The sequence below is a fragment of the Panicum virgatum genome, chromosome 5K (assembly GCF_016808335.1).
Source record: "Panicum virgatum strain AP13 chromosome 5K, P.virgatum_v5, whole genome shotgun sequence".
Classification (NCBI taxonomy): domain Eukaryota; kingdom Viridiplantae; phylum Streptophyta; class Magnoliopsida; order Poales; family Poaceae; genus Panicum; species Panicum virgatum.
The window spans coordinates 41,863,668-41,879,924 of record NC_053140.1 but is presented as its reverse complement, the minus strand read 5'-3'; the positions used below and the strand labels follow the sequence as shown (position 1 = coordinate 41,879,924).

The following is a 16,257-nucleotide window of genomic DNA, read 5'->3' as shown; positions in this document are numbered from 1 at the left end:
GTTTCAATTACACTTTTGTCATTTGCTATTGCTTTACACAAAACTAGGTTCGTGACAGTATACATGATGCAACAATGCCGTCATCATTAAATTCTTCTGAGCAACACTGGCGTGATTAAGGTTAATTCAGTCATAAATGCCCAATTCATCGGTCAATGGGCTACCACAAGGTGCCATGGTCTCGCCGGCGACTTCGCTTTTGAAGGTTAATAGTGGTGGCAGCGTGGAGAGAGAAAGTAGGTTGGCGGCAAATCTCAGACTACGCCTAATAGCCAGGTACAGGTGATTTGAGGGTATTGTTTTATTTTAGTTTTATTGTAAATAAATTTTCTCTAAATTTGATCAAGTTTATAGAAAAATATATCAACACGATTTACATTTATAACATGCACCGTGAATTTTTCTTGAGGTACATTCGTTTGGTATTGTAGATGTTAATGTATTTTTTTTCTATAAGCTTGTAAAATTCTCATACAAATATAGTAAGTTTTAAATATTCAATTTGAAATTTATAGGCCAGCAAATTTAGTATGTTTATAAACATATTATAACAAAAATAGTGGTAAAAGTAGACCATAAAAATCATAAGTAAAGTGTTTTTGCTTTTTTTTTGGGGGGGGGGGGGGGGAAGATATGTGACCTAAACATGAGCAACCAAGAAAATGTATTGGAGATATTTCTCAAGAACTCAAGTCTTTAAGTACAACGGGGCTCTCTTATAGGAGTGATGATGACACATCCTTGATAGTAAACATCGCTCATGCCCTAAATCATTCTTACTCTGACCCCTGTTTGTGTTTAAATGGCTTCATAAAATGTATTAATCGACTCTCAATCATGGGAACACTATGTTTTTAGAATAACAGGCAAGATTGCCCGGCTCCATTCTTTCAGCACCCTTACATTCTGAGACAGACACACAGCAACACTATATACTACCCAACGACAGGCGCCGATACAGAGTTTTAAAGAAGAGTACAATACAAAACAGGACACGCACCCAAAAACAGCCAAAGCTCCTAGGGCATGTCTTCAGTACATCTTCCAGTCATCATCCAACTTCTTCATGATCACCTTCCTTGCCGTCAGGCAATTGCCAAGGGGGCCACTAGCTGACCCTCCAAGAAGCTGCACCATTGGGTAACTTGTCCTGCCAGGTCCTGCTTGAAGATTGGCATCCAGGTTTTCATGCTGGACCAAACTCTTCTCACCACCATGTTGATATCCTGCCACTGAAGATTTCGGAACACAAAATCATTTCTCATTAACCATAAGCCCCACAAAACTCCTGCACGGAGCCAGAGATACTATTGATCATCTCAAACTTTTTCTCATCAAGCCATCTACTAGGTAGACTAAGATAATCATCAGTTACCAAACCAGAGAAATGATAAACTAGGTTCCACATATATGTAGCCACCACACAATAAAAAAAGAGATGCTGCACAAATTCATGTTCAGTACAGAATTGACATTCTGGTGGCTCAGTTATCCCTCTCTTCAAGAGGTTATCGATTGTCATGATCTTGTTTTTGGCCAGCAGCCAAAGGAACTTGAATACGAGGGGGGACAACAACTTTCCAAACAGCCGGAACATACATAGGCTGAACCCCTCTGAACTTTATTACGACATAAAGTGAATTGGACTAATACCCCCCCCCCCTCTTACTCTCATAGACCCAAATTAATGAATTTCCATCTGAATTATATACTATGCTAGTAACTACTTCAGATAATTCAAACCATCTTTCCATCATTCTGGGGCAAAAAGTTCCTCCAAAAGTTAACTTCACCTCTCGTCCATCCCAAACCTCAGCTATGGTCTTACCAATCTGATCGCAAATGCAGTACAGATCCCAAAACTGAACTGCCAAAGGAGATGTTTATTTACCAGAACAGTATGCAAAAGGCATTTTTCGAGGGCAAGATGCGCAACAACACAAAGCATAATTCGCTGGCATGGCTTGGCGGGACTGGACGGCGTCCAAATCATTTTTGTTCCTACAAGCTGATGTTGCCATCCTCCTCCTCGTCGTCGTAGTCAGGCTCATGGTCCTCCAAGACCCACCTCCCGTCGGGCCCCTTCACCATGTTCTTGTTGTGGTGCACCTTCCAGCCCACGGGCACGGGGTACTCGTCGGCGAGGCAGTCGTCGAACTTGTTCACCAGCGCGACGTCCCGGGCCACCGCCAGCTCGAAGCCGCCGCGGTCGCCCTGCCACCCGGCGACGCCGTGCAGGTGGACCTCGAGGTCGTGCGACTGCGACTCGTCGCCGTGGAGCCTGAGGAACGGCGACCGGCGCGTGTCGATGAGCAGCTCGACGCTCACGTCGGCGTAGCCCACGGGCGGTAGTGCGGGATGCGGTCGGGCTTGTGTTGGTGATATGCCCAAAATCTCATCATCACAATACGGTTTAAAGGCCCAAAAAGATATTAATCCAAGAGCGATTAGGATTACTAATGGGCCTATAAGATAGAAGCCCATTAGTACGCTCTATATATACGAGGGAGGGGCTAGGGGGCAAAACCCAGAGCTGCGCCACCTCCCTAGTCGCCGCCCCTCCCTCTCTCTCTCGGCCGCCGCCCTTGCCGTGCGTGCGGTGCTAGCACACCGACGCCCGGCGTTTCATCCCCGTACGTGTGGACTCCGTGGAGGCGCTGCTGCGACTGCTGCGCTGATCGGCTGCTGGGATCAAGTACGAGGAGCTCGGTTCGTGGGACGTGATCGACTACTTCCTCTACATCGACGCGCGACTTCTTCCGCTGCGCGTCTAGTGGTAACGATCTATGATCTTCTACTCGCAAGCGTCTTGGATATATGCGGTAGCGGTGCTAGCGTAGCCTACCCGTTAACCTTCAGTGGTACCAGAGCCATCTTGCGTAGTTTTTGGTCTGAATCTTTTGCATATAGGTGATATGTTGTTGTAGTAGATTGGATCTATTACTTTTGCACGGTTTGATTAGATCAATTGGTCATAAGGGGTTAAAACTGGAGCGAGTTGATTGCGCGGTATGTGACAAAAGATTAGTTTGTGTTCTTTCTCTGTTATGCATACGACATGTCCCTACCGGCTGGAATCACCATCGGGACTAACTGTGTGCATAGTCAGCAGATTGAACCAACAGATCGAGGTCATGTGTAGATGCAGTCTTCTCAAGTGCAAAGTTTGCACGGTCAAGGTGATTGACCTAGTGAAAATTGAGGCATTATGAATGGCTCGGATTTGAGGCGATGCGATCACTCTGATGAGATTTTCATATGGATTCCATAGATGCGATCTGTGTAATTCCGGTAGGTTTTCAGGGCGCTGCCCTGAGACCCGGGACCGCCGTTGCTTTCTCGATGTAGCGGCTTCCCAAGCGCTACTTTGGTAGAACACGTCGTACGCCTAACTTGTTTTTGCAGGGTGTGATGTGAATGGTATGGCCTCAATATCATGTGATGATGTATGTGATGATTTGTGCGGCCTGCGTGTCGCAAGTTAACACAACCGGGTTGAGGTTGCACCATTAATCAGTTAATGAAAGTCTTTACGTAAACTTAGTGCTGAAATCTTGCTTTACTTTAATATTGTAGATCATGTCTGTCAGTAACAATTCCGCTTTTAATTTGCGTTCTGTTCTTGAGAAAGAAAAGTTGAATGGAACAAACTTTATTGATTGGTACCACAACCTGAGAATTGTTCTCAGGCAAGAGAAAAAGTAGTATGTTCTTGAGCAACCATATCCTGATGATCTCCCTGACAATGCAACTGCTGCTGATCGCAGAGCTTATGAGAAGCACTGCAATGACTCACTTGATGTCAGCTGTCTGATGCTCGCCACCATGTCCCATGATCTGCAGAAGCAATATGAGCATGCGGATGCTCATACCATGATCGAGGGGCTGCGTGGGATGTTTCAGAACCAAGCCAGGACTGAGAGGTTCAATATCTCAAAGTCTTTGTTTGCGTGCAAGCTGGCAGAAGGTAGCCCGGTCAGTCCTCATGTGATCAAAATGATTGGTTACATTGAGACTTTGGACAGACTTGGTTCTGAACTTCACCAAAACTTGGCTACTGATATTATTCTCCAGTCGCTCCCGGCGAGCTATGAGCCTTTTATCATGAACTTTCAGATGAATGGCTTGAATAAAACATTGAGTGAGTTGCATGGGATGCTAAAGACAGCAGATGAGAGCATTAAAAAGAATCCCAATCATGTGATGATGATTCAGAAGGGGAACAAAAAGAGGAAGTGTTGGACGCCTCCTAATCCCAAAAGTAAAGGCAAGGAAAAGAGTTCCAGTGGTGAGTCCTCGGGCTCTAAGCTAAAGGCCCTACTTCTGAGGATGAATGCTTCCACTGTCATGAAAAGGGACATTGGTCTAGGAACTGCAAGAAGTACTTGGAAGAAAAGAAGAAGAAGAAGGGAAGTGAGACTTCCACTTCAAGTATAAATGTTATAGAAATAAATATTGCATTATCTTCTAGTGAATCATGGGTATTTGATACTGGATCGATGATTCACACTTGCAAATCGTTGCAGGGTCTAAGTGAGACTAGAAGATTTGCAAAAGGTGAGTTGGACGTTCGTGTCGGCAATGGCGCAAAGGTTGCGGTGTTGGCGGTCGGCACTTACCACTTGTCTCTACCCTCCGGATTAGTTTTGGAATTAAATAATTGTTATTGCATTCCTACTTTGAGGAAGAACATTATTTCTTCTTCATGTTTGGAAGAAGTTGGTGATTTTAAGATTGTAATAGAGAACAAACGTTGTTCTATTTTTTGCAATGGTATTTTTTATGCTCATTGTCCATTAGTGAATGGATTATATGTTTTTGATCTTGAGGATAAATCTGTCTGTAACATTAATACTAAGAGGCTTAGACCAAATGATTTGAATCCCATTTTTATTTGGCATTGTCGCTTAGGTCATATAAATGAGAAGCGCATTGAACAACTCTATAAAGATGGATTGTTAAGTTCATTTGATTTTGAATCATTTGACACATGTGAGTCTTGTTTGCTTGGAAAGATGACCAAAGCGCCTTTCACTGGTCAGAGTGAGAGGGCGAGTGACTTGTTGGGACTTGTACATACCGATGTATGTGGACCAATGAGCTCAATAGCTAGATGTGGTTTTCAGTACTTTATTACTTTCACTGATGACTTTAGTAGATATGGCTATATCTACTTAATGAGGCACAAGTCTGAATCGTTTGAAAAGTTCAAAGAATTTCAGAATGAAGTACAAAATCAATTAGGCAAGACAATTAAATTTCTGCGATCTGATTGTGGAGGAGAATATTTGAGCCTTGAATTTGGTGATCATTTGAAGCAATGTGGAATTATTCCGCAGCTAACTCCGCCCGGAACGCCTCAATGGAATGGGGTATCCGAACGGAGGAACCGAACCTTGTTGGACATGGTTAGATCCATGATGAGCCAAGCTGATCTTCCATTATCATTTTGGGGTTATGCTCTTGAAACTGCTGCGTTCACACTGAATAGGGTTCCAAGTAAGTCTGTTGAGAAGACACCATATGAGATATGGACTGGGAAGCGTCCCGGATTATCTTTTCTCAAAGTTTGGGGGTGTGAGGCTTATGTCAAACGTTTGATGTCAGATAAGCTCACTCCAAAGTCAGACAAATGCTTCTTTGTGGGGTATCCTAAGAAAACCAAAGGATATTATTTTTACAATAAGGCGTAAGGCAAAGTGTTTGTCGCTCGCAATGGTGTTTTCTTAGAAAAGGAGTTTCTCTCAAAAGGATTTAGTGGGAGCAAGGTGCAGCTTGAAGAAATTCAGGAAACACCCGAAACTGTTTCAGCACCCACTGAAGATCCACGGGATGTGCAAGATGTTGCACAACCCGTAGTTGAGGCACCAGCCCCACGAAGGTCTATAAGGGCACGTCGCGCTACTGACAAGCTCAACCTCCTGATTACGGAGGAGCGCCACGTATTATTGATGGAAAATGATGAGCCCTTGACCTACAAAGAATCAATGATGGGACCAGACTCCGACAAATGGCTTGAAGCCATGGAATCCGAGTTAAAATCCATGCATGATAATCAAGTTTGGAACTTGGTCGATCAAATTGACAATGTGAGACCTGTCGACTGTAAGTGGATTTTAAAAAAAAATTAGACATGAATGGAAATGTTCACATCTATAAGGCACGATTGGTGGCGAAAGGTTTCCGACAAATTCAAGGTGTTGACTATGAGGAAACCTTTTCGCCCGTCGCAATGCTAAAGTCTGTTCGGATTGTCCTAGCAATTGCCGCATATTACGACTATGAGATATGGTAAATGGATGTCAAAACCGCTTTCCTTAATGCACATCTAAGTGAGGATGTGTATATGACACAGCCTGAAGGTTTTGTCGATCCTAAAAATGCCGGGAAAATATGTAAGCTTCAGAGGTCCATCTATGGATTGAAGCAAGCATCTCGGAGTTGGAATATTCGTTTTGATGAAGTAGTCAAAGGGTTTGGTTTCATCAAGAATGAAGATGAGCCTTGTGTTTACAAAAAGGCTAGTGGGAGCGCACTTGTGTTTCTTGTCCTATATGTGGATGACATATTATTGATTGGAAATGATATTCCAATACTTGAAGCCGTTAAAATCTCATTGAAAAAGAGTTTTTCGATAAAGGAATTAGGAGAGGCGGCTTACATTCTGGGTATTAGGATCTATAGAGATAGATCAAAAAGGCTAATTGGATTATGCCAAGACACGTACATTGACAAGATATTGAATCGGTTCAATATGCAAGATTCCAAGAAAGGTTTCTTGCCAATGTCACATGGCATTACTCTAAGCAAGAGTCAGTGTGCTACGACACCTGATGAGCAAAAGAGGATGAGTACGATTCCTTATGCTTCAGCCATAGGGTCGATCATGTATGCTATGCTTTGCACGCGCCCAGATGTTTGGTTTGCTCTAAGTGTTACGAGCAGGTATCAGTCAGATTTCGGTGAAGCTCACTGGACAACTGTAAAGAGTATCCTTAAGTACTTGAGAAGAACTAAGGATATGTTCCTAATATTTGGAGGCGAAGATGAGCTCCTTGTAAAGGGTTACACCGATGCTAGTTTTTAAACAGACAAAGATGACTCCAAATCGCAATCCGGTTTTGTTTTCTGCCTCAATGGTGGGGCAGTGAGCTGTAAGAGTTCCAAGCAAGATACGGTGGCTGATTCGACGACAGAGGCCGAGTATATTGCAGCTTCCGAAGCTGCAAAAGAAACTGTTTGGATCAGAAAGTTTGTTTCTGACTTGGGTGTTATTCCTACTGCGTCCAGTCCAGTGGACCTCTATTGTGATAATAGTGGTGCCGTTGCACTAGCAAAGGAGCCTAGAACAACTAAGAAGTCCAGACATATACTGCGGAAGTATCACCTCATCCGTAACTTTGTTGAGAGAGGTGATGTGAAGGTTTGCAAGGTGCACACGGATTCAAACGTTGCTGATCTGTTGACGAAACCTCTCCCACAAACAAAGCATGAGGCGCACATGAGATCTATGGGTATTAGATACTTACATCAGTGATTCTAGTGTGCGTGGGAGATTTTGTGTCATGAGTATGTTTATGTAATGATAAATAATTGTTATTTGTTCCATGGATGATTATTTTTACATTAATTATCAAGTATGTGACTTGTTCGTGAAACTCTTTGTTGACAATGATATGATTCTAAATTATCCCTAGTTTATGTCGTTGTGTGGGACAACAACGACGTTGAGACTAGCACATGCATTAATTGATGATCATGTTTCACGGATCATGGATATGGAGATATCGGATTAATGATGTGGACACATGTTGGTGAACATGGTGTTGGATTGACCCACTCCAAGACAATGTTGGGATTGTTATTTTGTATGTGCCATCAGTTGTTCTTGAGTGTTATACCTACCGGATCCTTAGACCTGAGATCGCCAGTGTTTCTCACTGTATGTAGTGGTGCATCTTGGGGCTACTAAACGCTACTCTGTGACTGGGTAGTTACAAAAGTAGCTTACAGGTGTGTCATGAAACATGGAATGGGATGTGAGCGGATCAAGATGGAATTTGCCCCTCCTAGATAACGGGAGAGATATCTCTGGGCCCCTCGAGATAGTTGGATTTGAAAGTGCATGGCCATGCCAAAGTGATTAAAGAGTTAATCATGATGACTAAAGGTTAGTTATGAATAGAATCCACTATTAGATCGAGAGAATGGTCGAGCTATCACAAAGGTGGCACGCATCTCGCTTTGAGCTTGACTGGTATCGTGTGGCAAAGGGATCGGTGTATGAGTATATCTAAGGTTCGGCCGATATGATCTTTATGTGTATTTGTGAGTCACTATGCCCTGCTAGGTGCCGCTATTGACTTGTGATTCGGAAATGATTTCCGATCACGACCACCTACACATGAACCTAACGGGTCACACACTTAAGGGGTTTGGAATGTTGGAAAGCTTGCATGTATGATTGTCTCTAGTGCAAGTGGGAGATTGTTGGTGATATGCCCAAGAGCCCATCATCACAATACGGTTTAAAGGCCCAAAAGGATATTGATCCAAGAGGGATTAGGATTACTAATGGGCCTATGAGATAGAAGACCATTAGTACGCCCTATATATACGAGAGAGGGGCTAGGGGGCGAAACCCTGAGCTGCGCCACCTCCCTAGTCGCCGCCCCTCCCTCTCTCTCTCGGCCGCCGCCCTTGCCGTGCGTGCGGTGCTAGCACACCGACGCCCGGCGTTTCATCCCCGTACGTGTGGACTCCATGGAGGCGCTGCTGCGACTGCTGCGCTGATCGGCTGCTGGGATCAAGTACGAGGAGCTCGGTTCGTGGGACGTGATCGACTACTTCCTCTACATCGACGCGCGACTTCTTCCGCTGCGCTGCGCGTCTAGTGGTAACGATTTATGATCTTCTACTCGCAAGCGTCTTGGGTATATGCGGTAGCGGTGCTAGCGTAGCCTACCCGTTAACCTTCAGCTTGTTCCGGACGCGGAGCATCCGGAGGCCCGGGAGGCGGTGGAAGACGTCCCGGAAGTCGCGGTCCCCCGTGCGCGGGCTGCCGAACACCACGGCAGTGACCGGGGCGCGGCGGCGGTCGTCGAAGCCGCCCGGGGACTTGTTGTAGGCGTTGGCGACGATGTCGGCGGCGTTGAGCGTGGCCAGGGTCACGCCCAGGCTGTGGCCGACGACGGTGATGCTCGTCTCCTCGTCCTTGTATTTGTCCATCAGCCTTGCGATCTCTGTCAGAACCTGCTCGATCGCACACAAACTTGCTGAGTAGTATACTACTCCTATTCAGTAAAAAAAAAGTAGCTATCTATATAGGAAATATCATCCAACTCTAATCTAGTCTGATACTTTGATAACTCGATAATTACTAACAGAGTAAATCTAAATCGATGTTCACTGACACTGAGTAGTAAAACACAGGTATTCTGACAACTATCACATATCAATGCACATCCATCCAGAGCTTCCATCTCCTTTTACCTGACCTCGCCGCAACCTTCCTCAATCACCAATCGCTTTTAACATTATTAATCATAGTGCGGCTGCTAATCTTGCCCCTTCCTTTGGGCACCCACTACAACAATCTCCTGTAAGACGGACATGCATTGTCCTCCTCTGGTCGGCTGGTCGCTGTGTTATCAACCACACTATATATCCGCCTTAACACGCCATGCCTGTCTTGACACTACCCCAAAGTACTACTAATCAAGAGGGCCTATTTTTTTTGGTTCAGAACCTTTTGGATTCTGTACAGTGTTCACAAAGGACGGGAATCCCATGCCGTTTCTATTGTAGTTGAGCATTGCCGTTTCTTTAGGATTTTGTAGAGTTATTAGGAAATATGAATCTTCAAGAGTTACAGTTGAATTTGAAATTTTAGGGCTCATCTGCGATTTGGAGCCCAAATCCAGGCAAGAACACGGCCGCAATCCCTGCCAGCTTGTGTGTGTGTGTGTGTGTTATAAAGAGTAAAAAAACTGTATGTCCGAGATTAGTATTTTAGTGATCAGCAATCTAAGAGGACGACTGTATATGGAGTACTTAGAATCACAACCGATGTTGCGTTTTATGGAAGAAAGCAAGTTTCAATATATGAAAAATAATATTTTCCAAGAAGTCTACAGATATATTTTAAATAATTTTGCCAATTGTTCGCTGCCATCAGATTGCTTTGCCTAGATACCTGATGCGTTAGAACTCGGGCAGTATTTGATTGATGTTGTCATCAGTTAGCTTGCTCAAAGAACTTGTACTTAAAGGAAAAGCATCACATTTCATACTCAACTAAAGAGTCTATGTCACAACCCCGGAGAAAAAAAAGAGAAAAGAAAATAAAAAACCCGCGGGCCCCACCTGTCAGCCACCCTTTCCCCTTCCCCTGCTCTGTTCGGCGCCGCGCGCTGCACACGTCGCCGTCGCCGGCGTCCAACCTCGTGCATCGCGCCACGTGCCGTTCATCTTCGTGTTCCGTGCCGCCGCTTCATTCTTCTCTTCGCCCTTCCTTATCCGCGCACGACCGGTCACGATCCCCGCAAACCCTAGCCCCGTTCCCCACCTCCATTGCCGCCGCCGCCCCCGAGCTCCCGTCGCCGCCCGCCGCCGCGATTCGTCGCCGCCGGTGAGGTTCTCCCCGATCTAGCGCGCGCACCACGTAGCTCTCCTCCTCCTCCTCCGATTTTGGCCCTCACCCGGCCTCATTCGCCTCCCGGCAGGGCTGTCGCCGCGCCGGTTCGCCGCGCCGCCGCCCCTGCTCGTCGTGTCGCTCCTCCGCCGCCGCTCCTCGCCCGCATCCCCGCCGGTGAGGCTCGCTGCCATCCCGTCCACCTCGTGCGCGCCTCCCCTGCCTCGCTTCGGCTCCACTTCGCTGCGCCGCCTCGCGCCGCCGTCGCTGCGCGCGATGCGTGCGCGCGCACCGCGCGTCGCCCGCGACGCCGTGGCCGCGCCCACGCCGCGGTCAGGGCGCGTGCCCTGCCTTGACCCGGCTGGGTGGGCCGCTGGCCAACGGGCCCCACCCGTCAGTGCTGTGGGCGTGGAAGCCGGGTGTTCCTAGCGTTTTTCTAGGGTTTTATTTTCCTGCAAGCTTGCAAAATCCATAGAAAATCATGTATAGCTCCAAAAATTGTGAAACTTATTTTGCTGGATTCCTCTAGCTGAGATCTACTTAAGAAAAATATTGTTGTGCATGTTACTTTGTTGTAGATTTATCTATAGATTTATCTTTAAAAAGTGAGTTTATTGATTAGTTATTTGTGTACTGCTCGAAAAATGTCAAACCAAATTTTGTTAGACTCCTTATAAGGTGTAGTTTCCAGTAGTGCAACTTATGCATGTGTTTCCTTGCTGTTAGTTAGGGTTTCATTTCGTTTACGTGCTTGCTGTCCAAAATATGGTTATTTCTAGAACTTTGTGCAGGAAAGTGATAAAATGGAAAAACCAGTTTTGTTAGCCTTATATTCCTGCCTAGTTTCCATGATAATTTTCTTGGATTTGTTTAGTTTAGTTTGCATTCCTTTTCTGATTTATCTTGCTTAGAGTAGCTGAAAATTAATCTATTTATGGTTATTTATAGGAAAACGCTTTTGCTGCAAAACCAGTTTTCTTGAGTTCTTTGCATTGTCCTCTGCATGCTCAAATTATTTCATGGTTTATGCTGGTTGTTTGGTTCATTCTTTAATTCGTGCATCGCATTCATGCATTTTAGTGACCAAGTCGTCGGAGAACGAACCCGTGGAACCCGCCGAGTCCGTGGAGCCTGAACCCGGAGTCCCGTTCGTGGTCGAGTCGGAAGTTAACCCAGGCAAGCAGCTAAGTATTTTTCTTGCACCTATTTAATCTGATTTAGTTAGCTATCTCACCGGGTACTGTTGGGTTATATATTATCTATGTATTGCATTCTTGTACCTACTTTGATGCACTAGCCTTCCTTGAATTGTTTAACCATGTCCTTGCCACATGTTAGTCAGCTATTAACTTAAATTGACTAGATGCTTAGCTCTGCTTAGAATACTTATATTGCTTGCTAGAAAGGAACGGTTTGGAGTATCACACTTACCTGTTCATCCTTGATCGCACTGGTTTGGTTCGGTGGCCAGTAAAGTTTTAGTACCGAGGTTCGAGCGGAATGGTAGGGCCTAGGGAATGAAGTCACATGGGCATAGTCCGCTTGGATCGATTAAGGACCGAGTGGATGCCATCGGCCTTGAGCACCTTTCCGTGCTACTACATATCCAATATAATGGAACGGATGAGCCAATTACCTTCTTTGACTTGGTCATTGAGGCCCGGTCCCAGATGCGTGGCCAACGGGCTATGCAGGGAGGCTTAGCAGGTCCCCGAGTGGAATTATGTGTAGAAAAATTTAGAGATGTCCTCAGTGGAACTAAGTCTCCACGCGCAAGCTGGGCGTACCCTCAACGGTTGAGCCTTGTTGGGAACGGTTGACGTGAGTACCCCCTTGCCCGGCGTGATCGGTTGGGTGAGTCGTATGGTCCTCGCATTGTGTGGGTAAAGTAGTACACCCTTGCAAGGTTATAATCAATTCGAATTGCCGCGCTCTCGGATATGAGCAAGCTCTTGGTTCGCCGAATTCCTCTTAGAGAGTTTCGGTATTGTTGGTTTTGGAATCATGTCTTGTCAATGATCTTCTGGCTGTTATGTTACTCTCTTAATCAACTAAAAGTGTTTGGGTTGGGCAACATTAATCAATTCTGATAGGTGTTAGGGTAGAGAGCTAATGCTTATGCAATAATTACTTAACCTTAAAGCTTTTAATTGAGCCAATGCATGATTCTTGCTTATTTAATCGCGTAAGTCTTGCGGAGTACCTTTTGTACTCAGGATGCTTTCTAAACCTAGTTGCAGGTGAGCCGGAAGTGGTGTTCGGCCACTTCTACCCCGCTGACCCGAACGCGGGGGAAGAGTAGGTCGTGGTGGCTGTAGTGATGTCCTTGAGCAAGGCGTCATTACTTTAGTAAGTCTTTATCTTAATCGAGCTTCGTGAGAGCATGTATTTTCAATAAGCTCTAAGTCTCTGTTTAATATGACTCGCGTGAGCCCAAGGCTTGTAAGATGAAGCTGGAAACCCACCTATATTGAACTTGTAATATTACTCTGTGAACTCTGATTGTATAAAACTACTCTTTGTGGTTTATTTGGCAATGTATTCGATTGTAAACGGTATGTGCATATGCTGAATTCTGGGCGTATGTTGGAGCACATACCGGGACTACCGGATTTGATATTATTTTGGATGAATGACGTGTCGGTTATTCGTGTCTCTAGATGTGGGATAACATGTGGCACGTGCTCCGGCAAGCACGTGTTAACTCTCATCTGGATGATAATGACCGGCGGTTCGTTTAAAATAGTATCAAATTGGGCGGTTCTCACAGTCTAAGATACATATGACGTAACCACTACCAACACCAATCCACTGGGCAAGCACATCTTCTAGGATGCAAGCTTATCTGGATGCAAGCTTCTTAAGGCAAGCAAAACCCCTGTCATGCTGAAGATAACTTCCAGTGCATATAAGGGCCATGAGTTGTTGAGATCACAAGGCATTATATTTTAAGGCCATGTAGTACATATGGCCACCTAGACATGTTTTGCTTCCCAGCTTGGTCAACTGTAAATCATGACCAATCGGATTAAGGTTTAAGAGAGTAACTATATGTATGTTGAAATTTTTCACTGTTTTTCTTGAAAAAAAAGGCAGATGGGATCATTCTAAGTGGAGATGAACTGAACAAAATCAAGTGCAGAAAACTATAAACCCTCCTTAAGATACAGTCGGAATGAATGGATATGAACCACAATAAAACAAAATGGAACAATACAAGCGATGAGCCTGACTGGACTGCAACAGAGAAAAGAAGAAGAAGCAGAGCACACACGCACACACCTGCATCCTGGCGCTCTGCTTGCTCAGCCTGCATCCCTCGTCCGCCGACGTGTACAGCGACAGGTACCCGCGGTGCACCGACGGGTCGGAGCCGTCGGCGCCCTCGGGCCCGAGGATCCCCGCGGCGGAGGCGAGCGCGAGCTTGAGGTCGGCGACCCACTCGAGCGCGCGCTGCGTGCCGCGCCACGCCACGACGATGTCCCTGCGGCCGAGCGCGGCGGCGCCCTCGTCCGTGGCCACGGCCACGTACCCCATCCAGTTGCACTCCCTGGCGCGGCCCCGGCGGCAGAGCGGGCGGAGCAGCACCTTGCCGCGCACCTCGGCGCTGGCCGTGGCGTAGACGTACCGCGTCGCCGCGTACCACCCCGGGTGGGACACGTCCACGCGCCGGAACAGGTCGGCACGGCGGTACCGGCACATCCCGGCGTTCGGGGACCGGCCCTCGCCGATGAATGCCTCGTACGTGGCCGTGATCATCTCGCCGCAGGCGATGAGGCGGTGCCGGAGGCCGACGTCCAGCGGCTCCAGCAGGCCCTCCCAGTGCCCGCTGCCGTGCAGCTCCCTCCACCGCCCGGCCATGTCGCCGGCGGACATTGCCGCTGCAGCGTGGCTGTCGATCTGAACTCCGGAAGCTGCGGTCCTCTGCCTCCCTTTGGCCAGCCTGTGTGGCAATGCAGAGGTTAGGGACCTCAGAGGGAGCTAGGTGTACAAGTGGAGCATTCTTTGGCTCACATGGCGCATGGCAGTGGCCAGTGGGATTGGAAAGAATTCAAGGATCTAGAGCGAGCTGTGACCGTCTGAATCTGCCTGTATACGCTAATGCATTGCCAGCTTGCGGAAGTGATTACCTGACATTGATATTCAGACAGAATCGTTGAGTGATATCGCATAACCTCAGTTTCTGTAGGAAGTTTCTTTTTTTTTTTAAGGAAAAGTTTCTGGAGTAAGTTGCAGTCCACGATTCAAGGAACATGACGCGGCGTATTCAAGATAACAGCCTTTCAGAAAGCGAGGATTGAAATGCAGGTCCTAGATCTGTCGTACCAACAGCCGCAGCAACGGGAAGACGAAAGGAAATGAGACCAGAGGGCTACTGGGGCTCAATTTTATCGCAAAACGATGCATGTGGAAGGCCTAATGCCCTAATCCAATCCAACCCTGGGAAGAAGGTGATCACCTCCGGTTTGTAAGAAGCTGTTGGGGCCTTGGGGGGAGAATTGGCAGCCTGCCAGCCTGTCAAATCCACCTCACCGGAGCCAGCGCCTGGCCAGAGGAAGGTGTCGATCGCCGGTGATGCTGATCCATCAGTACTTCATGGCAGAAGCCAACATGAGATCAAGAAAAGGAGAGAGATCAGAGATGGGCGGATCCGGGAGGCCGGCGGACAACGAGAAGGTTTTATTGGTCGGTAATGAATTTGAGTAGAGTTGGCATGGCCATTTCCCCCATCTTTTTATGTAATAAATCTGACTTAGATTTGACGTTTTCCCCTTTATGGAGTTTCCATCTTAGCTTTTTCCACAGAATCAATGCATTAAAAATGTATATAAAAATACATCACACCGTTATATTAACTACATTACTACTCCCTCCGTTCGGAAATGATATACATATTTTGACTAGAGAAAGTCATTCGAAGTAAAGTTTGACTTATTAATCACTCTTAGAATATAATGTCAATTACGAATAACTCAATGTCATCTCAAAACCTCTTTGAATACATATGTATTGACATAAATTTTATAAACTAATTATACATATAATTTAACTAATTATTAGTCAAAGTTTATAAAGTTTGACTTTCTCTAGTCAAAATATGTAGATCATTTCCGAACGGAGGGAGTAAAAGGGTAAATAAGTTTAGCCTTAAAAAAACTTTTCAGATCTAGCAAGCCTTACTTTGCCTCTCGCTCATATAAAATGGAGAAGCTGTCTAATAAAAATATTCCAAGCATTACATAAAGTAAATAAAGAAAAAAGAATGGGGTAGGTTGCCTCTCATAAAGCATTACAGCGAGCCTTACTTATCCATGAGAATATTTTTTTATTCGCAACGGAATCCAGACACAGATCAACGTTTCAACACTGTATTTCTTCTCAATGGTTCGCTGCTCAACAAATTTACAATCAATAAAGTCAATAAAACTCATGATTTTGAATACAGAAATTTGTCAAATACAATTTCAAACATAATAAGACACATTCCTTAAGCCTTAAACAGTAATGGACACATAAAGTAGTTTTTATTAGTTTGCCTTTTGAGCTCGTGAATTGCAACTTTTTGTCTTAATGAGATAATTAATCCGTCAAAACATACAAGCACAGCTGACCCTGTAACAAAC

The 16,257-nt window shown here is 45.8% G+C and overlaps 1 protein-coding gene across 1 annotated transcript; it reads right to left on the bottom strand.

Moving 5' to 3' along the window:
* Positions 1-1,600: 1,600 nt before the first annotated feature.
* On the bottom strand, positions 1,601-15,066 carry LOC120710007 (phospholipase A1-II 2-like). Its single transcript, XM_039995640.1, has 4 exons — positions 14,648-15,066; positions 13,916-14,576; positions 8,979-9,252; positions 1,601-2,369 (listed from the first exon to the last, which is right to left on the bottom strand). Exons 1-4 carry the CDS (start codon positions 14,803-14,805, stop codon positions 2,002-2,004), a joined length of 1,461 nt encoding a protein of 486 aa, XP_039851574.1. The 5' UTR covers positions 14,806-15,066; the 3' UTR covers positions 1,601-2,001.
* Between the last annotated feature and the right edge of the window lie 1,191 nt (positions 15,067-16,257).

What these genes read in the sequence shown, in the direction of transcription:
- LOC120710007 (XM_039995640.1), bottom strand. Translation starts at nt 14,805, where the DNA reads ATGCGATATCACTCAACGATTCTGTCTGAATATCAATGTCAGGTAATC. An exon ending in TGGCCACTGCCATGCGCCAT is followed by an intron (nt 14,577 to 14,647) that starts GTGAGCCAAAGA and finishes ATTGCCACACAG; the next exon opens with GCTGGCCAAAGGGAGGCAGA. An exon ending in AGCAGAGCGCCAGGATGCAG is followed by an intron (nt 9,253 to 13,915) that starts GTGTGTGCGTGT and finishes GCGATCGAGCAG; the next exon opens with GTTCTGACAGAGATCGCAAG.